The sequence below is a fragment of the Nicotiana attenuata genome, unplaced genomic scaffold (assembly GCF_001879085.1).
Source record: "Nicotiana attenuata strain UT unplaced genomic scaffold, NIATTr2, whole genome shotgun sequence".
In the NCBI taxonomy this organism is placed as follows: domain Eukaryota; kingdom Viridiplantae; phylum Streptophyta; class Magnoliopsida; order Solanales; family Solanaceae; genus Nicotiana; species Nicotiana attenuata.
In genome coordinates, this window is record NW_017671192.1 from 72,227 (window position 1) to 85,670 (window position 13,444).

Consider the following 13,444-nt stretch of genomic DNA (forward strand, 5'->3'; position numbering starts at 1 on the left):
GGGGGGGGGGGGGGGGGATTTGTTTTTTATGCAAGTATTAAAAACTCTTGCATTACTAATGTCATGGTTTTCTATGCATTACTTATACATAGTATGATACCAAGTATAATATAGTATTAGTTATACATATGTTAAAAAAATGTACCAAACAAAGTATTAGTAATGCAAAGAGCTAATGTTTGCATTATTTCTTCTAATACCTCCTACCAAACGACCCCTAATAGCCTTGGAATGGTTTTCTATACATTACTTATACATAGGATAATACCAAGTATAACCTATAACTAACCCAAGTTAAAAAAATATACTTCCTCCGTTCCAATTTATGTGAACATGTTTGACTGGGCACGGAGTTTAAGAAAAAATAAAGACTTTTTGAATTTGTGGTCCTAAACAAGTCAAAAAGGGGTCCAGAGTATTTGTGTGGTTATAAAAGCTTCTCATTAAGGTAAAATTGAAAGTTTAAGCTAAATTGCTTCCAAAAAAGGGGTCATTATTTTTGGAACGGATCAAAAAATAAATAGGTTCACATAAACTAGAACGAAGGGAGTACCAAATAAGGTACTAATAATGCATAGAGCTAATGCTTATATTATTTTTTCTAATACCTCCTACCAAAGGATCCCTTAATTACTTAGAAGCTGTAAAACTAGCAGTGACTAATAATTAGTGAACTAAACAGTAATAATAAATACTGAAAGCGACGTCAACGAGGACCTGAAACTTTTTGTTCTTTGTGGCTATGGAGATTCATTTCAAATATTCCTTCTAAAGAGTAGCGTAAAACCCTAACGTTCTTCTCGATTTGGCCATTTCCCTCTCCGAAGCTTCTAGAGTTTTCTCGAAACTTCCATGGCGTTCTGGTGGGCGCTGATTGTAATCGTATTCGCATTCGCGATCTGTAAGTTACTGTTGATGCTCATTCCTTCCAATGTCCCTTCCATTGACGTCGACACTTCCGACGGTAAGCCTACGAACAAAACGTCGTCGTATTTTGCATTTTTCACTACTTTCGAATTACTAATTATTGATCAGCTTCAGCTGTAGTGTTGATTTTTTTCTTTTTTTTCTACATGTATTAATGTGTTGGTTTTAATGATATTTTTGGTGTTGTAGTGTTGGACGATGGGAATCACACGAAAGAGAATAGCTTCATTTATGTAAGTAATGAATGAAATGCTTTTTTGCTTTAGTGTTGAATTTTGGTACATTTACTTTATGTTGATTCGAGTTATTGATAGTGTCGAACTATTCCACCGGGTACATCCCACCAGCACAATTACCAGGTAACTCTACCCATCAAAGCTCAGGCAGATGGGAAGGCAAAAAGCACTAGGTGATTTCTTTCTCATCTAAGCCTTGGCAGGAAGAGTTCTACCCGGTACCTGTGCCGGTGGAAGGTAGCATGTACCCTTTCAAATAGTTGAGGTGCGCCAGCTGGCTGGACTCCACCGTCAAATACTAATAATAATAATAGTAGTAGTAGATAGTGTCGAATTGTGTTTTGCTTCATTTTTTTCCCTTTTTATGTTGTTTGAAATATTTTTCATGGTGTGATTTGGTTGAAATGTGGTTAGTTGAGGAGGCAGTAGTGATAGATATTTTACTGTATTGCAGAAAACAATTTGAATTTGGAAGTGTGTTTGGTAGAATGTAAAGCCGTTTCCTGAAAAGTATTCTGTGGAAAGTGTTTCGCATTGACATTAGAAATCATTTTCTATAACACTTTACAATGTTCAATTGGTATATTATAATCATAATATCATACAAGGTGGTGGATAGAGTATGGGGATTGAATTTCCCCAAGGTGGAAGTCTAACGGTCGGGACAACCTTGGGAAGCAAGATTAAAGTCCCAACATAAGCTATAGTAGACGAATTATTCTTATCTGCTTAAGCTTGGTAGCCTGAGTTACACGGTACATGTACCGGTGAGAAATAGAAAGTATCTAATGAATTAACCTAGGTGTGCGCAAGTTGGCCAAAACATCACCTTTAAAAAAAAAAAAAAAAGAATGTGATGATCGTATTTTTGTGGTATTTTTGTAATGGTTGTCAAAAAAACCTGAATGTTGGTTGAAGCAAAAGATATGTAGCAGAATGGGGATATTTTGTGAAAGAAAATGATCTCCGTCAGTAAGTTTCTGAAGTCTATTTTCTTCTTTCGATGGAAATAAGTTTATTCCACAACCATTTTCAAAAATTCAAGATAACTGAACATTGAAAATTATTGGTAAAATATTTCTGTCTTAGCGAACACACAGGGAATATGGGTTTTATGTAATTTACAGCTTGACATCTTACTGAGAGTAGCACTTAGGTCTTAGCGCTTCCAACTCATTTACACTATCAAGAAGGCATTTATCTTTAGGAGAACTACTCAGATGACACAGTTTGAGTTTTAATGTGGTGTGCATGTCTGTGTTGTAAGAACTTTGCCCTCTTACCTTTTGTGGAACTTTATATGGTTCATTCCACAAAGAAAAAGAATGTGACACTTCTATCTTTCCATGACGAATTTTGCTCATTTAGATTCCCTCGAGAAGGCATACGGACAAAGTTCAGTGCTATGAACCTGCAACAATGAAGTACCTGGGTTTTTTACCAGCGCTGAAACCTGATGAGGTCAGATTTATGTACTAGTTGTGTACCTCTATTCTAAATGTCAATATCTTGTGTCATGCACTAAACTAACTTCCCCTTTTTCCTCCATCCTTTTTTACATGGTTCAGTATCTAGAATCTCTGTACTTTCTCAAAATGTATGTAGTATTTTTGCATGAAGGTTTGCATAAAAATACTGAGTCATATTATTGGAATTTGATTAAGCAATCAGCTAACCGGTTCTCTTTTCCTGCCAGTTATTACTTATTATTGTAAGAACCTTTATGTGATCATAAACTCATACATGAACTTCAAGATTATAGGTTTGTTCTTACAAATAAACCAAACAGGGGTGCTAAGATTAGCGTCAGAATTAATAATCCATATTTGGCACACTTTTTCACCAGTGTAGGCCTTATCATAGTTAAAGTGGTGGAGGTTCCCCGTGGTTTGCGGTTTGCCTTAGCTTTTTCCACCTCATATCTGGAATCGTATTAATTTCCTTGTTCTTCACCCCTAAAACCAGCATCGACAGTCTTTTGTAGATAAACACCTCTTTACATGCAAGCCAAATGCAATTAACAAATTAAATTATGCTCAGGTTAAGGAGCGGGTTGCACATGCAAGGAAAGCTCAGAAGATATGGGCAAAGAGTAGCTTCAAGCAAAGACGCCTGTTTCTGCGTATACTTCTAAAGTATATTATTGAACATCAAGACCTTATATGCAAGTAAGGACCACTTACCATGTAAAACTGCTGTTTGACACTACCAACAATATTGACACTTTTAAATATGTTCAAGGTGCATGATGAAAGATACTGAAATGCTTAAGGTAATTGTTGTCTATGTTTCTTCAACATCATCTGTATAGGAGCAGTAAACTCTTAAACCGACAATATTCGAGCAAAAACTTAGGGAATTAGACTGGATTCTTTCTTTTTGGGACATCATTTTACGGATCAAAGAATTTAGAAGAGTTAGTGATGTTGGAAGACTCTATATGCTGAAGTCCATGTTGATGCATATGTCAGTTTTCATGGATGTGAGGTACAATTAGTGATCAAATATTGGTGGACCTCCAAATCAAATATTATCAGTTATTGATTTATACACTAACATGGTGTACACAGTAAAGTGTTTCAGGAGAGACCCGTAGTTGAGACAATTCTTGTGGTGGTCCAGATAGAAAGTGCTTGGAGACATGAGCAGTGTTCCATTGAACATAATTTCGTTTCACAATCATACACTACGAAATTGAAGAGGAGATAAGTGCAGAAATCTATTAAACTATTGCCCAATTTATCCAAAAAAAAAAAAAAAAACTATTGCCTAGAGATCATAACTTTATGCCAGTGACATTATTCCAAGTGTTTGGTTGCATTCAAAGTTTTCTGTCCAATAATACTAAATATAACTATTGAAATATCAAAGATAGACAAATAAAAGATCTGTAGAAGAATCTCGCCCCCAGGGCTTTGGTCTAATGGTAAGAGCTCAGAATGTGATGCATAGGTTAGCACATGTCACATGCTCGAATAATGCTGCAGACAAAAGCATGGTATTTAAGTGGAGAAGGGTAGAGGGGAGGGCCCATTATCGATAGAGTTTCAAACCATGTGCCACCGGCCCTCGGGATTTATTGGTCATAAAAATATAACAACAGATGAATCTCATGATTATGAAAACCTATCATTATCCAATTTCTCTTTCTCTCGCATATGACAACCTATAGTTTTAGCTTTTAGTCTAAGAGTTAGTTGCATATAAATTGCCTCTTCTTTAAGCTAAACTACTATGTATCTTCCTATTTTTATTTACCTTGTCGGATTATTTCTTTGAACAACTTTTGCTAGTATCTCTTCACGTGATACTGGAAAAACAATGGTAGATGCCTCCTTGGGAGAAATAATGACTACATGTGAAAAGATACATTGGCTTCTTTCAGAGGGTGAAAAGTGGCTAAAGCCTGAATACCGGTATGTCATGCAAATGGTTTCTCTTACTTGCATTTCTTTAAAATAGTGGATCCATTACTTACATGGCTTCAGCCCTTGATACCTAGAAGGGCGAAGAAATTTATGATTAGATGTTGTGGTTTGCAGTTCATGTGGGAGATCAATGCTTCACAAGACTGCAAAAGTGGAATTTTATCCTCTTGGTGTTGTTGGTGCTATTGTTTCGTGGAATTACCCATTTCACAATATCTTTAATCCAATGTTGGCTGCAGTCTTCTCAGGGAACAGCATTGTGATAAAGGTCTTCTTTTTTCCTTTCCAACTATCTACGCTTCCTGTTTGCTCATGGATAGAACTTTAGCAACATGGTATGCACTTGGAAAATATTTGAGATGAGCATGCTTAAATGTAGTTGTCACATCTTGAACTTTAAATATGTACATACAATTAAAACTGCAAAATATACAACCTCTCAGAACAAAAATGCTAAAAAGCAGTGGTTTTGATTTTGACGAGATCCCCTCGTTGTTACCTTAGGTCTCAGAACATGCCAGTTGGTCTGGGTGTTTCTATCTGCGAATCATTCAAACTGCTCTTGCTGCAGTCGGAGCTCCTGAGAACTTGGTAGAAGTTATAACAGGGTATGCATTTATAGAGCATTTATCATCTTTGCTCTGGGTTCATTTGGCGTACATTTTATCAAATTTTCCTTGCCAGCTTTGCTGAAACTGGAGAAGCACTAGTATCCTCTGTCGACAAAATGATATTTGTTGGATCACCTGGTGTGGGCAAAAAGGTAAGTCACCCTGAATAGGGTTTATCTTTTCATATCTAATGTGGAGCAACTTAAATTCCCTTTTCATGTTCTCGATACCTTCGATTAACCTTTCTTTTTATTTTTCTTTTTTCTGCTTTATAAATCCTAATGTTCTGACTTCGTGTTCTGCAGATTATGCGAACTGCTGCGGATACACTGATACCAGTTACCCTTGAGCTTGGTGGAAAAGATGCATTTATTGTCTGTGAAGATGTCGATGTGCCACATGTATAAATTTTTCCAGTCTGCTTTCTTTTTGGGGATAAAGTACATTTGATTACTTTCCACTATGATAAGATCATTCAAATATCTCTACGAGAAGTTAAAGAAAGAAGATCATTCAACTATACCTTTATTTCATGAGCCTTTAAAGAAATAATCAAACTTAATGCAGGTTGCACAAGTTGCAGCCAGAGCAGCTCTCCAATCAAGTGGGCAGAATTGTGCTGGTGCAGAACGTTTTTATGTTCACAAGGACATTTACTCTTCTTTTGTTGCTGAAGTAGTTAAAATTGTGAAATCGGTTACTGCTGTATGTATCTTTTCTCCTTTTTGCCTCATTTTCAACTCGATGCATTATAAGATCTTTATTCTTCATGAGACATAGCATTTTGCATATAATGGTTGTTTGACTTCTTAGTTAGATGGCTTACTGATCTTATCTGAATGTTCAGCTCCCAATATATCATTTTCATCCTTGTTCAGTTTCCAGTATGCTGCTAATTGTGAGCGTTATAAGTATGAGTTTGCCCAGAATTGAGAGATAAATACATAATAATTTCCTGAAGCCTAACTGTTACCTTTCTCCAAAAAAATAATTTCCTGAAGCCTAAGCATAAAACTACTTATTCTCTTGTTAATTACATTAATATTAGTGATTTTGCTGATGTAGTCTGATTTTCTAAAATAATTATATAATAAAAACTGAAAATATTATTGTAGGGCCCTCCTCTATCTGGGAAGTATGACATGGGAGCCATATGCATGCAAGAGCATTCTGAAAAGCTCCAGTACCTGGTAAATGATGCCCTAGACAAAGGCGCTGAAATTGTTGCTCGAGGAAGTGTAGGCAATATTGGCGAAGGTGCTGTTGATCAGTACTTCCCTCCTACTGTGATTGTAAACGTAAATCACACCATGAAGTTGATGCAGGAGGAGGTATCATCAGTTTGATATTTTTTTCTTTTGTTTTAGTTTACTACAGGGATAAAGGTGGTCTGGTTAACTCCATATGGAAATTGCTAATTGCTCGCAGGCTTTTGGACCAATATTGCCAATAATGAAATTCAGCTCTGATGAAGAAGTTGTTCAGCTTGCAAATGATTCAAAATATGGACTTGGTTGTGCTGTATTTTCAGGCAGTCAGCGCGGTGCTAAGCAGATAGCTTCACAATTACATTGTGGAGTGGCTGCTATCAATGACTTCGCATCAAGTTACATGTGTCAGGTACTTGAAGTGTAGGCATCAAACTCTTGAGGCATTTTATCAAGAGTTTGGCATACTTATATGTGACTATTTGCTTCAAGATGACTGAGGTATGATTACAAACTAGCGATAATTTTGTGAACCTCAGACAATACCCTGTGACATCTGCATGAGAACTCCATTGGTGATTGCCGTAATTATTTTTTCTCCATTATTACTATTTATGTATATCAAGGTTCCCTCTGCTCAAGTCTAACTGTCCTACTTGAAAGTTTTTTTTTTTTTTTTGGTAATTAGCTTTTTCATTACCAGGGAAATATTTACAAGTAAATCAGAACCCTTACATATTATCCTGCTTTCCTTTACTTCATCCCATCCCGTTTCCTATTATTTACACATTCCTACCTATTACAATGGGTACCAGTCTAGTCTATGTAGGATTTTCTCAGTATGCCTACTACTTCGACAATGAAGCTCTTGTATAATCTTCTTGCATGTTAACTCCCATTCTTTTGCCTTAGCTTGGAAAATTCGAGCATTCCTTTCTTGCCAAACATAGTACACTGTTGCTGCTAGTGCCATTTTATATAACTCAGCTGCTGCTGTTTTCCTCTTAGTCCACAACTCAGCCCATCTTAGTTCCTCATCCCCGCCATTTACTGATCTTTTAATCCCTTGCCATGTTAACAGTGTGCTCCATAATGTGTTTGCATAAGAGCATTCAAAGAACAGGTGCTGTATGGTTTCATTTGCTTGCTTGCACAGAACACATTCTTGATCCACTCGTACTCCCCAGCTCTGTAATCTATCTCTTGTGTATAACTTGCCATGTGCTGCCATAGTTAGTATAAAAGTCCACCTAGGGCATCCTGTGTTGTGACATACAACTCTTCTCCAGCTGACTTTGTCAAATCTTCCTTGCAGTCTGTGATATATGTTTTTAATCGAACAGTTATTCATCTTCATGATTTCATCATAGCTGGAACCTGCTTCCATAAATGTCTTCTTTGCTTTCATGATCTTACTCACCATCCGAGATGTTTGTTTCAGTTGTATTTCCCATATGTGCTTGTCTTTGATATAGTAACTATGCATCCATTGTATCCACAACTTCTTCTTTTCTTTGCAAAGATTCCAGTATTGCTTACATATGGCAGCTTTGTTCCAGATGGTTATGTTCATAATGTTAAATCCCCCAGCTGACTTGGGCAGACAAACTTTCTCCCATGCCAATAGAGCCTTCTTTGAAATATTGCCTTCTCCTGTCCACAGGAAACTTCTACATATTGCTTCAATTAGCTTTGTGATCTTTTTAGGGAGCACAAAGTTTTGTGCCCAGTAGGTTTGGATAGAGAACAAGACACTCTTTATCAGTTGAATCCTTCCAGCATAGGATAGGAATTTGGCAATCCATGAAGTTATTCTGCCCACTATTTTATCAATTAGAGGCTGGCATTATACTATGGTTATCCTTTTTGAGCTTAGTGGGGCACCTGGGTATCTTACTGGCAGTTCCCCTCTCTGAATTCCTAGAAATTCTAGGATTTCCTCTTGTGCAGCTTGTGAGACCCCTCCAAAGAATATAGAACTCTTGTTTTTGTTAATCACCAGGCCAGAAGCTTTTGAGAACTCCATAAAGCAATGGAACAGTAATTTAACTGATCCTATATCTCCCCTGCAAAACAATAAAAGATCATCAGCAAAACCAAGTTGCAAGATTTGCATCTTTGCACACTTGGGGTGATAGTTGAAGTCTGGGATCTGATTCAGTGTCTTTAGGCTCCTTGTTAGGTATTCCATTGCCAGAACAAACAAGAATGGAGACATTGGGTCCCCTTGCCTCAACCCCTTCTTGGCTTCAAAGGGCTTTGTCGGATTTCCATTGATCATAACTCTATAAGTAATAGATTCCATACATGCCATAATCCACCTCACAAATTGGTCTGCGAAAGCCAAAGCGTTCAGCACCTGTTCCATGAAGGACCATTCAATTGAATCATAAGCTTTCTGCATATCCAATTTCATCATACATCTAGGTGACACCCCTTTCCTTCCATATCCTTTTCACTAATTCATGGCTCAGGATAATGTTATCAGTAATTACTCTACCAGGTACAAATGCAGACTGTGTGTTGTCAATTAGTATATCCATAACTCCTTGCAACCTCTTAGTTAATACCTTGGAGATCACTTTATATAATACAGTGCAGCATGAGATAGGCCTGTATTCTTTAACATTAACAGGGTTCCTGACTTTAGGGACTATAGTGATTGCTGTACAATTAACAGGTTTGAACATATGGGTTGTTTCAAAGAATTCCAATACAGCCTGTGTTATATCCTCACCTACAATTTGCCAGGCTTTTTTAAAGAACACAGCATTAAACCCATCATAACCTGGAGCTTTTAGGTCATTAATATCCTTCAGGGCTGCCCATACTTCTTCCTTGGTTACTGGCTTCTTGATCAGCTGAATCTGCTGATCCCTTTTTAATTTTGCACCCAGCTTCATGACATTTGGGTTGATAGCTGGAATACTTCCAGCTCTGGATCCCAGTAGCTTCTTGTAGTACCCTAATATTTCTGCTTCTATATCATCCTCCATTACAAGCTGAGTTCCCACATCATTTGTTAGACTTTGGATTCCATTCAAGTGGTTCTTGTTCTTCATTTGTGCAAAGAAATAGGCTGAATTTGAATCCCCTAGTTTCAACCATTGTACTCTGGATCTTTGTTTGTATATACTCTCTTCAATCTTTGCCCATTTTTCTAATTCACACTTCAATGCTTTCTCTTTCTCAATCAGTTCTTTATTCTGTAGGCTAAGGTTCATTTCCTCTTGCACCAACTGTAACTCCCTCCTACTCTCCTTTATCCTTTCATCAACCCCTTTATAGTGCTGTGTATTTATTGTTTTGATTACCTCCTTTGCACTTTTGAGATTATGCCATACTGTCTGCATTATCCCTTTTGTACTCCTTTCCTTCCAAGCTGTCTCAATTTGTTGCATGAATTGTGGGTGATCAGCAATGCAATTGAAGAATCTGAATGGCCTGTTCTTCTTTCCTTGTACCTGAGTAATCACTAGCTTCAGTGGTGAGTGGTCAGATATCATTGGCTCTAGCACCTGTACTTTCACATTTGGCATAGTCATCATCCAGGTGACATTCACAAGTCCCCTGTCTATCCTACTATAAGTATGATTGTTGGTTCATGTGTAACTCCTTCCCACATATTGTAATTCATTCATCCCCGTGTCCCTCATATACTCCTTGAAGTCTTTTATTTCCATCTCTTGTACCTCAGATCCATATTGTCTATCTTGAGGATGTAAAACAGCATTATAGTCCCCCATAGCTAGCCAAGGACCTTTTTGAATGCTATGAATCTGTCTCATCTTACTCCATAACATCAATCTGTCTTTAATAGTATGTAGACCATATATTGCTGAAAAACCAAACATGACTGCTTTTGAGATGATTTTGATTTGACCATGTATCAATTGTTCATCTACTTCCACTGATTCAAATGCATATATCCTAGGGTCCCATATTACCCATATTCTACCCTTATGACTTGCACCATACCCATTCCCATCCAGGTGCAATCTTTTTGATCACCTCTTTTGTTTTGTTCTCTTTTACTCTGTGCTCTACTAATGCTATAAACTGTTTTATTATTCCCTTTTATAAACTCCTTTACTTCCTTTTGCTTGTATGTTTTATTCAACCCCCTAACATTCCATGTTATCACACTCATACCGGTATAAAATAGGGATGATGATACAGTTCCTGCACCTCTGAGCTCCTCATCTGCATTTTGCTTGTACCTGGTTCATCATGTATTTGGTCCTTTGCCAAGCTTTGGAATCCATTGCTCCCAGCTAGTTCCTGCTCCTCAGGTTGTTTAGCCTTAGTTGCCCTAGCTGCTGATTTTCCTAGGACTGTTATCCACCCCTCATCCTTTTTTTGTGCATCTTTGTCTTTTGATTCTGGTTCTGACTGCTGAGTAGTCTCACTTATTTTCTGCTGTTCATTCACCTTCTTCTCATTTCCACCATCTCTATCTGTTCTAAGCCATACTTGCTTACCTTTTGTCACCTTCCTCTGCTGAATCATCCTTTGTGGTTGAGCTGTTTTAATCTCAGCACAATCATGCCCTATTTTCAGACACTTTGTGCAGTATTTTGGCTCCCAGTCATAAGTAACTTCCTGCTGGATTATCCTCCCCTTAGGGTCTTGTAGCTTCACAGACCTAGGTAGAGGCTTAGTGATATCCATTTCAATTAGCATTCGTGCATAGGAAATCCTAATTGAGCCAGTAGTGCATTCATCAGCATACACCGGACTCCCCAATGTGCTACCTATCTTGTTCAATGCTTTCATACTCCAACAATTGATAGGTAGATTAGGGAATCTCACCCATAAGGGAATAGTTTTCAAAACTTCATCTTGTATATTAAAATCTTCTGACCATGCTTTCATGATTATGGGCTTGTTGTTGACTGTGTGAGGACCAGAAAATAGTACCTGGTCTCTTTCCTCCAAATTGCTAAATCTAATCACAAAGTATCCTTCATTATGGTAATAGATCTGCGGCTTAGGTGAGAACTTCCCACTGAGCTCAGAAATCTATCCATTGCTCCAATAGTAGGCGTTTCCCCAATCACGTACAGGACAATAGCAGATCTCCATTTCTCAGTTTCTAGTTCAACATCTTCAGTTTCTAATTTCGCTATTTTCTCACCGTTTTGAACTACCGGGGCTATGAACTGTAAATTCATACCTTTCATGGCCAATTTGTTACCTACCACCACATTTGCCCAGGTCTGATTCCTCTGTTCATTCCTTGTCTCACCTTTTCCTCCACTTTCAACAGTACTTGAGCTGCATGGTACTGTTCCATTTTTGATCGACTTTATTCCTTGTGTTTGAGCTTTCCCGTTACCAGATCCACCACCTACAGCTTGCACAGCTACAGGTGTAACAGCCATTTCCTTCGATTTGCCTTTATCAAGTGATAGATCTACTTCCTCCTTGCTCATCTCACTCTGCATGCTCCTGGGAGTGCAATTTCCAGCTGGTTCTTCAATTCGTATCCCTTTTGGTGACACAAACAGTTCTAATACAGCATTTCTCGTTTCTGTTGATCGTTGGTTGTTGATTGGAATCTTCGTCTGGTTTTTCTTAGGTCTTCCTCTCCCTCCCATGGCTTCCAAGCGCACGTTAGCTAGGCCACGTTAACGTGCGCCGAGAGAAGATGTTATATTGTAACTTAAAAGAGAACAATAAACACATGGTCTTATTATTTCTTAACCTTCACATCAAAAGAGATCAAAAAGATCCTTTCCATCATGACTTACCCCCATTCTTCAACTGCCAAAGTAACCCTTAATGGCATAACCTAATCCAAAGCTACCTTTCCCCTCATGACTTAACCCCATTCTCAATTAGTGAGGCTCATGACCTTTCTGCTCCCATCATCGGTCCTGAAGCTTCACCATGTCTAACCCTGACATCTCCCTCTTCTAAAGGCCAACTACATCAAAAGTCCCAAACTTTATCCCTTAAAACTGACTTTGGTTTAAATATTTGGACCTCCCAGCTTACTTGGTTAACGCCATCCCCCTTCCCGACATCCCTTTTTTCATGTTTCTTTTCATATTGCGCCCCTTCTCAACCCTTCTTCTGAATAATGATATGCAGTCCCTGCCATTTGGCGGTGTAAAAGACAGCGGATTTGGAAGATTTGCTGGTATTGAAGGATTGCGAGCTTGTTGTCTTGTAAAATCAGTTGTGGAGGACCGGTGGTGGCCTCTTATTAAAACCAAGATACCGAAGCCTATTCAGGTGAGTTCCACATCTTCTAAAATCATTCTATCATTCATGCATTTCATGTCATTTACCCCATCTTTTTGCAGTATCCTGTTGCTGAGAATGGATTCGAGTTTCAAGAATCTCTTGTGGAGGCTCTTTATGGTTTGAACATCTGGGATCGTCTACGGGCATTGGTGAATGTTTTGAAACTCCTTTCAGAGCAAACCACCCCCACGAGCAATAGAAGGCGAAGTGACTAAAACTACTGCACATCTTTTTCGGCGAGAAGCTTAAAAACAAGCACTCAAACAGTTTCCTTTGATCTCTCATCCTGCAATTGCTCTCAGGGTTGAACCCTTACGTCACGTTTACCTTTGGTTTACTAACTGGATAATCAATTTTGGTTTTTGTCGGGATTATTCAGATTAGTTCGAATTACTTTTCTGTCCAGCTTTGACACTCGTGAAATTGTTAATGCAAGGACAGTAGATGAATGGACAATAGTTTTGAGTGTGCTTTAAGCTAAAACAGTTCATCGGCACTATCCCATGGTGCATGACTATGGCCGGGCTATATGTATCCTCTGATGACCTTTCTTATTCTCAAAATTGCACCATTTTAGTAGAAGGTTCTGCCTAGTGACATTAGAAACATTTCGGACTTTCATGCTCAGGCCTTAGCTATGATAGTTCACTGTACTCATCAAGGAGTGTTATTTGCAGCAATACTTTAGTAGTGCGCAGGGCAAAGACTTTTGAATACTCAATTACATTGACAGACGCAGTATCTCCTCTAGATCCCTCATCCACAAAATAAATAAGCGCATG

At 38.2% G+C, this 13,444-nt stretch overlaps 2 protein-coding genes across 2 annotated transcripts; one reads left to right on the plus strand and one right to left on the minus strand.

Moving 5' to 3' along the window:
* Positions 1 to 662: 662 nt before the first annotated feature.
* Positions 663 to 13,259, plus strand: LOC109206576 (aldehyde dehydrogenase 22A1). The gene is made up of 14 exons (XM_019369410.1): positions 663 to 964; positions 1,117 to 1,160; positions 2,532 to 2,624; positions 3,204 to 3,331; positions 4,457 to 4,579; positions 4,706 to 4,859; positions 5,096 to 5,199; positions 5,276 to 5,354; positions 5,508 to 5,603; positions 5,770 to 5,907; positions 6,318 to 6,533; positions 6,631 to 6,822; positions 12,507 to 12,650; positions 12,722 to 13,259. Exons 1-14 carry the CDS (start codon positions 853 to 855, stop codon positions 12,875 to 12,877), a joined length of 1,779 nt encoding a protein of 592 aa, XP_019224955.1. The 5' UTR covers positions 663 to 852; the 3' UTR covers positions 12,878 to 13,259.
* On the minus strand, positions 10,539 to 11,308 carry LOC109206577. The gene has a single exon (XM_019369411.1). The coding sequence runs from the start codon at positions 11,283 to 11,285 to the stop codon at positions 10,557 to 10,559; it is 729 nt and encodes a 242-aa protein (XP_019224956.1). The 5' UTR covers positions 11,286 to 11,308; the 3' UTR covers positions 10,539 to 10,556.
* Positions 13,260 to 13,444: the final 185 nt, after the last annotated feature.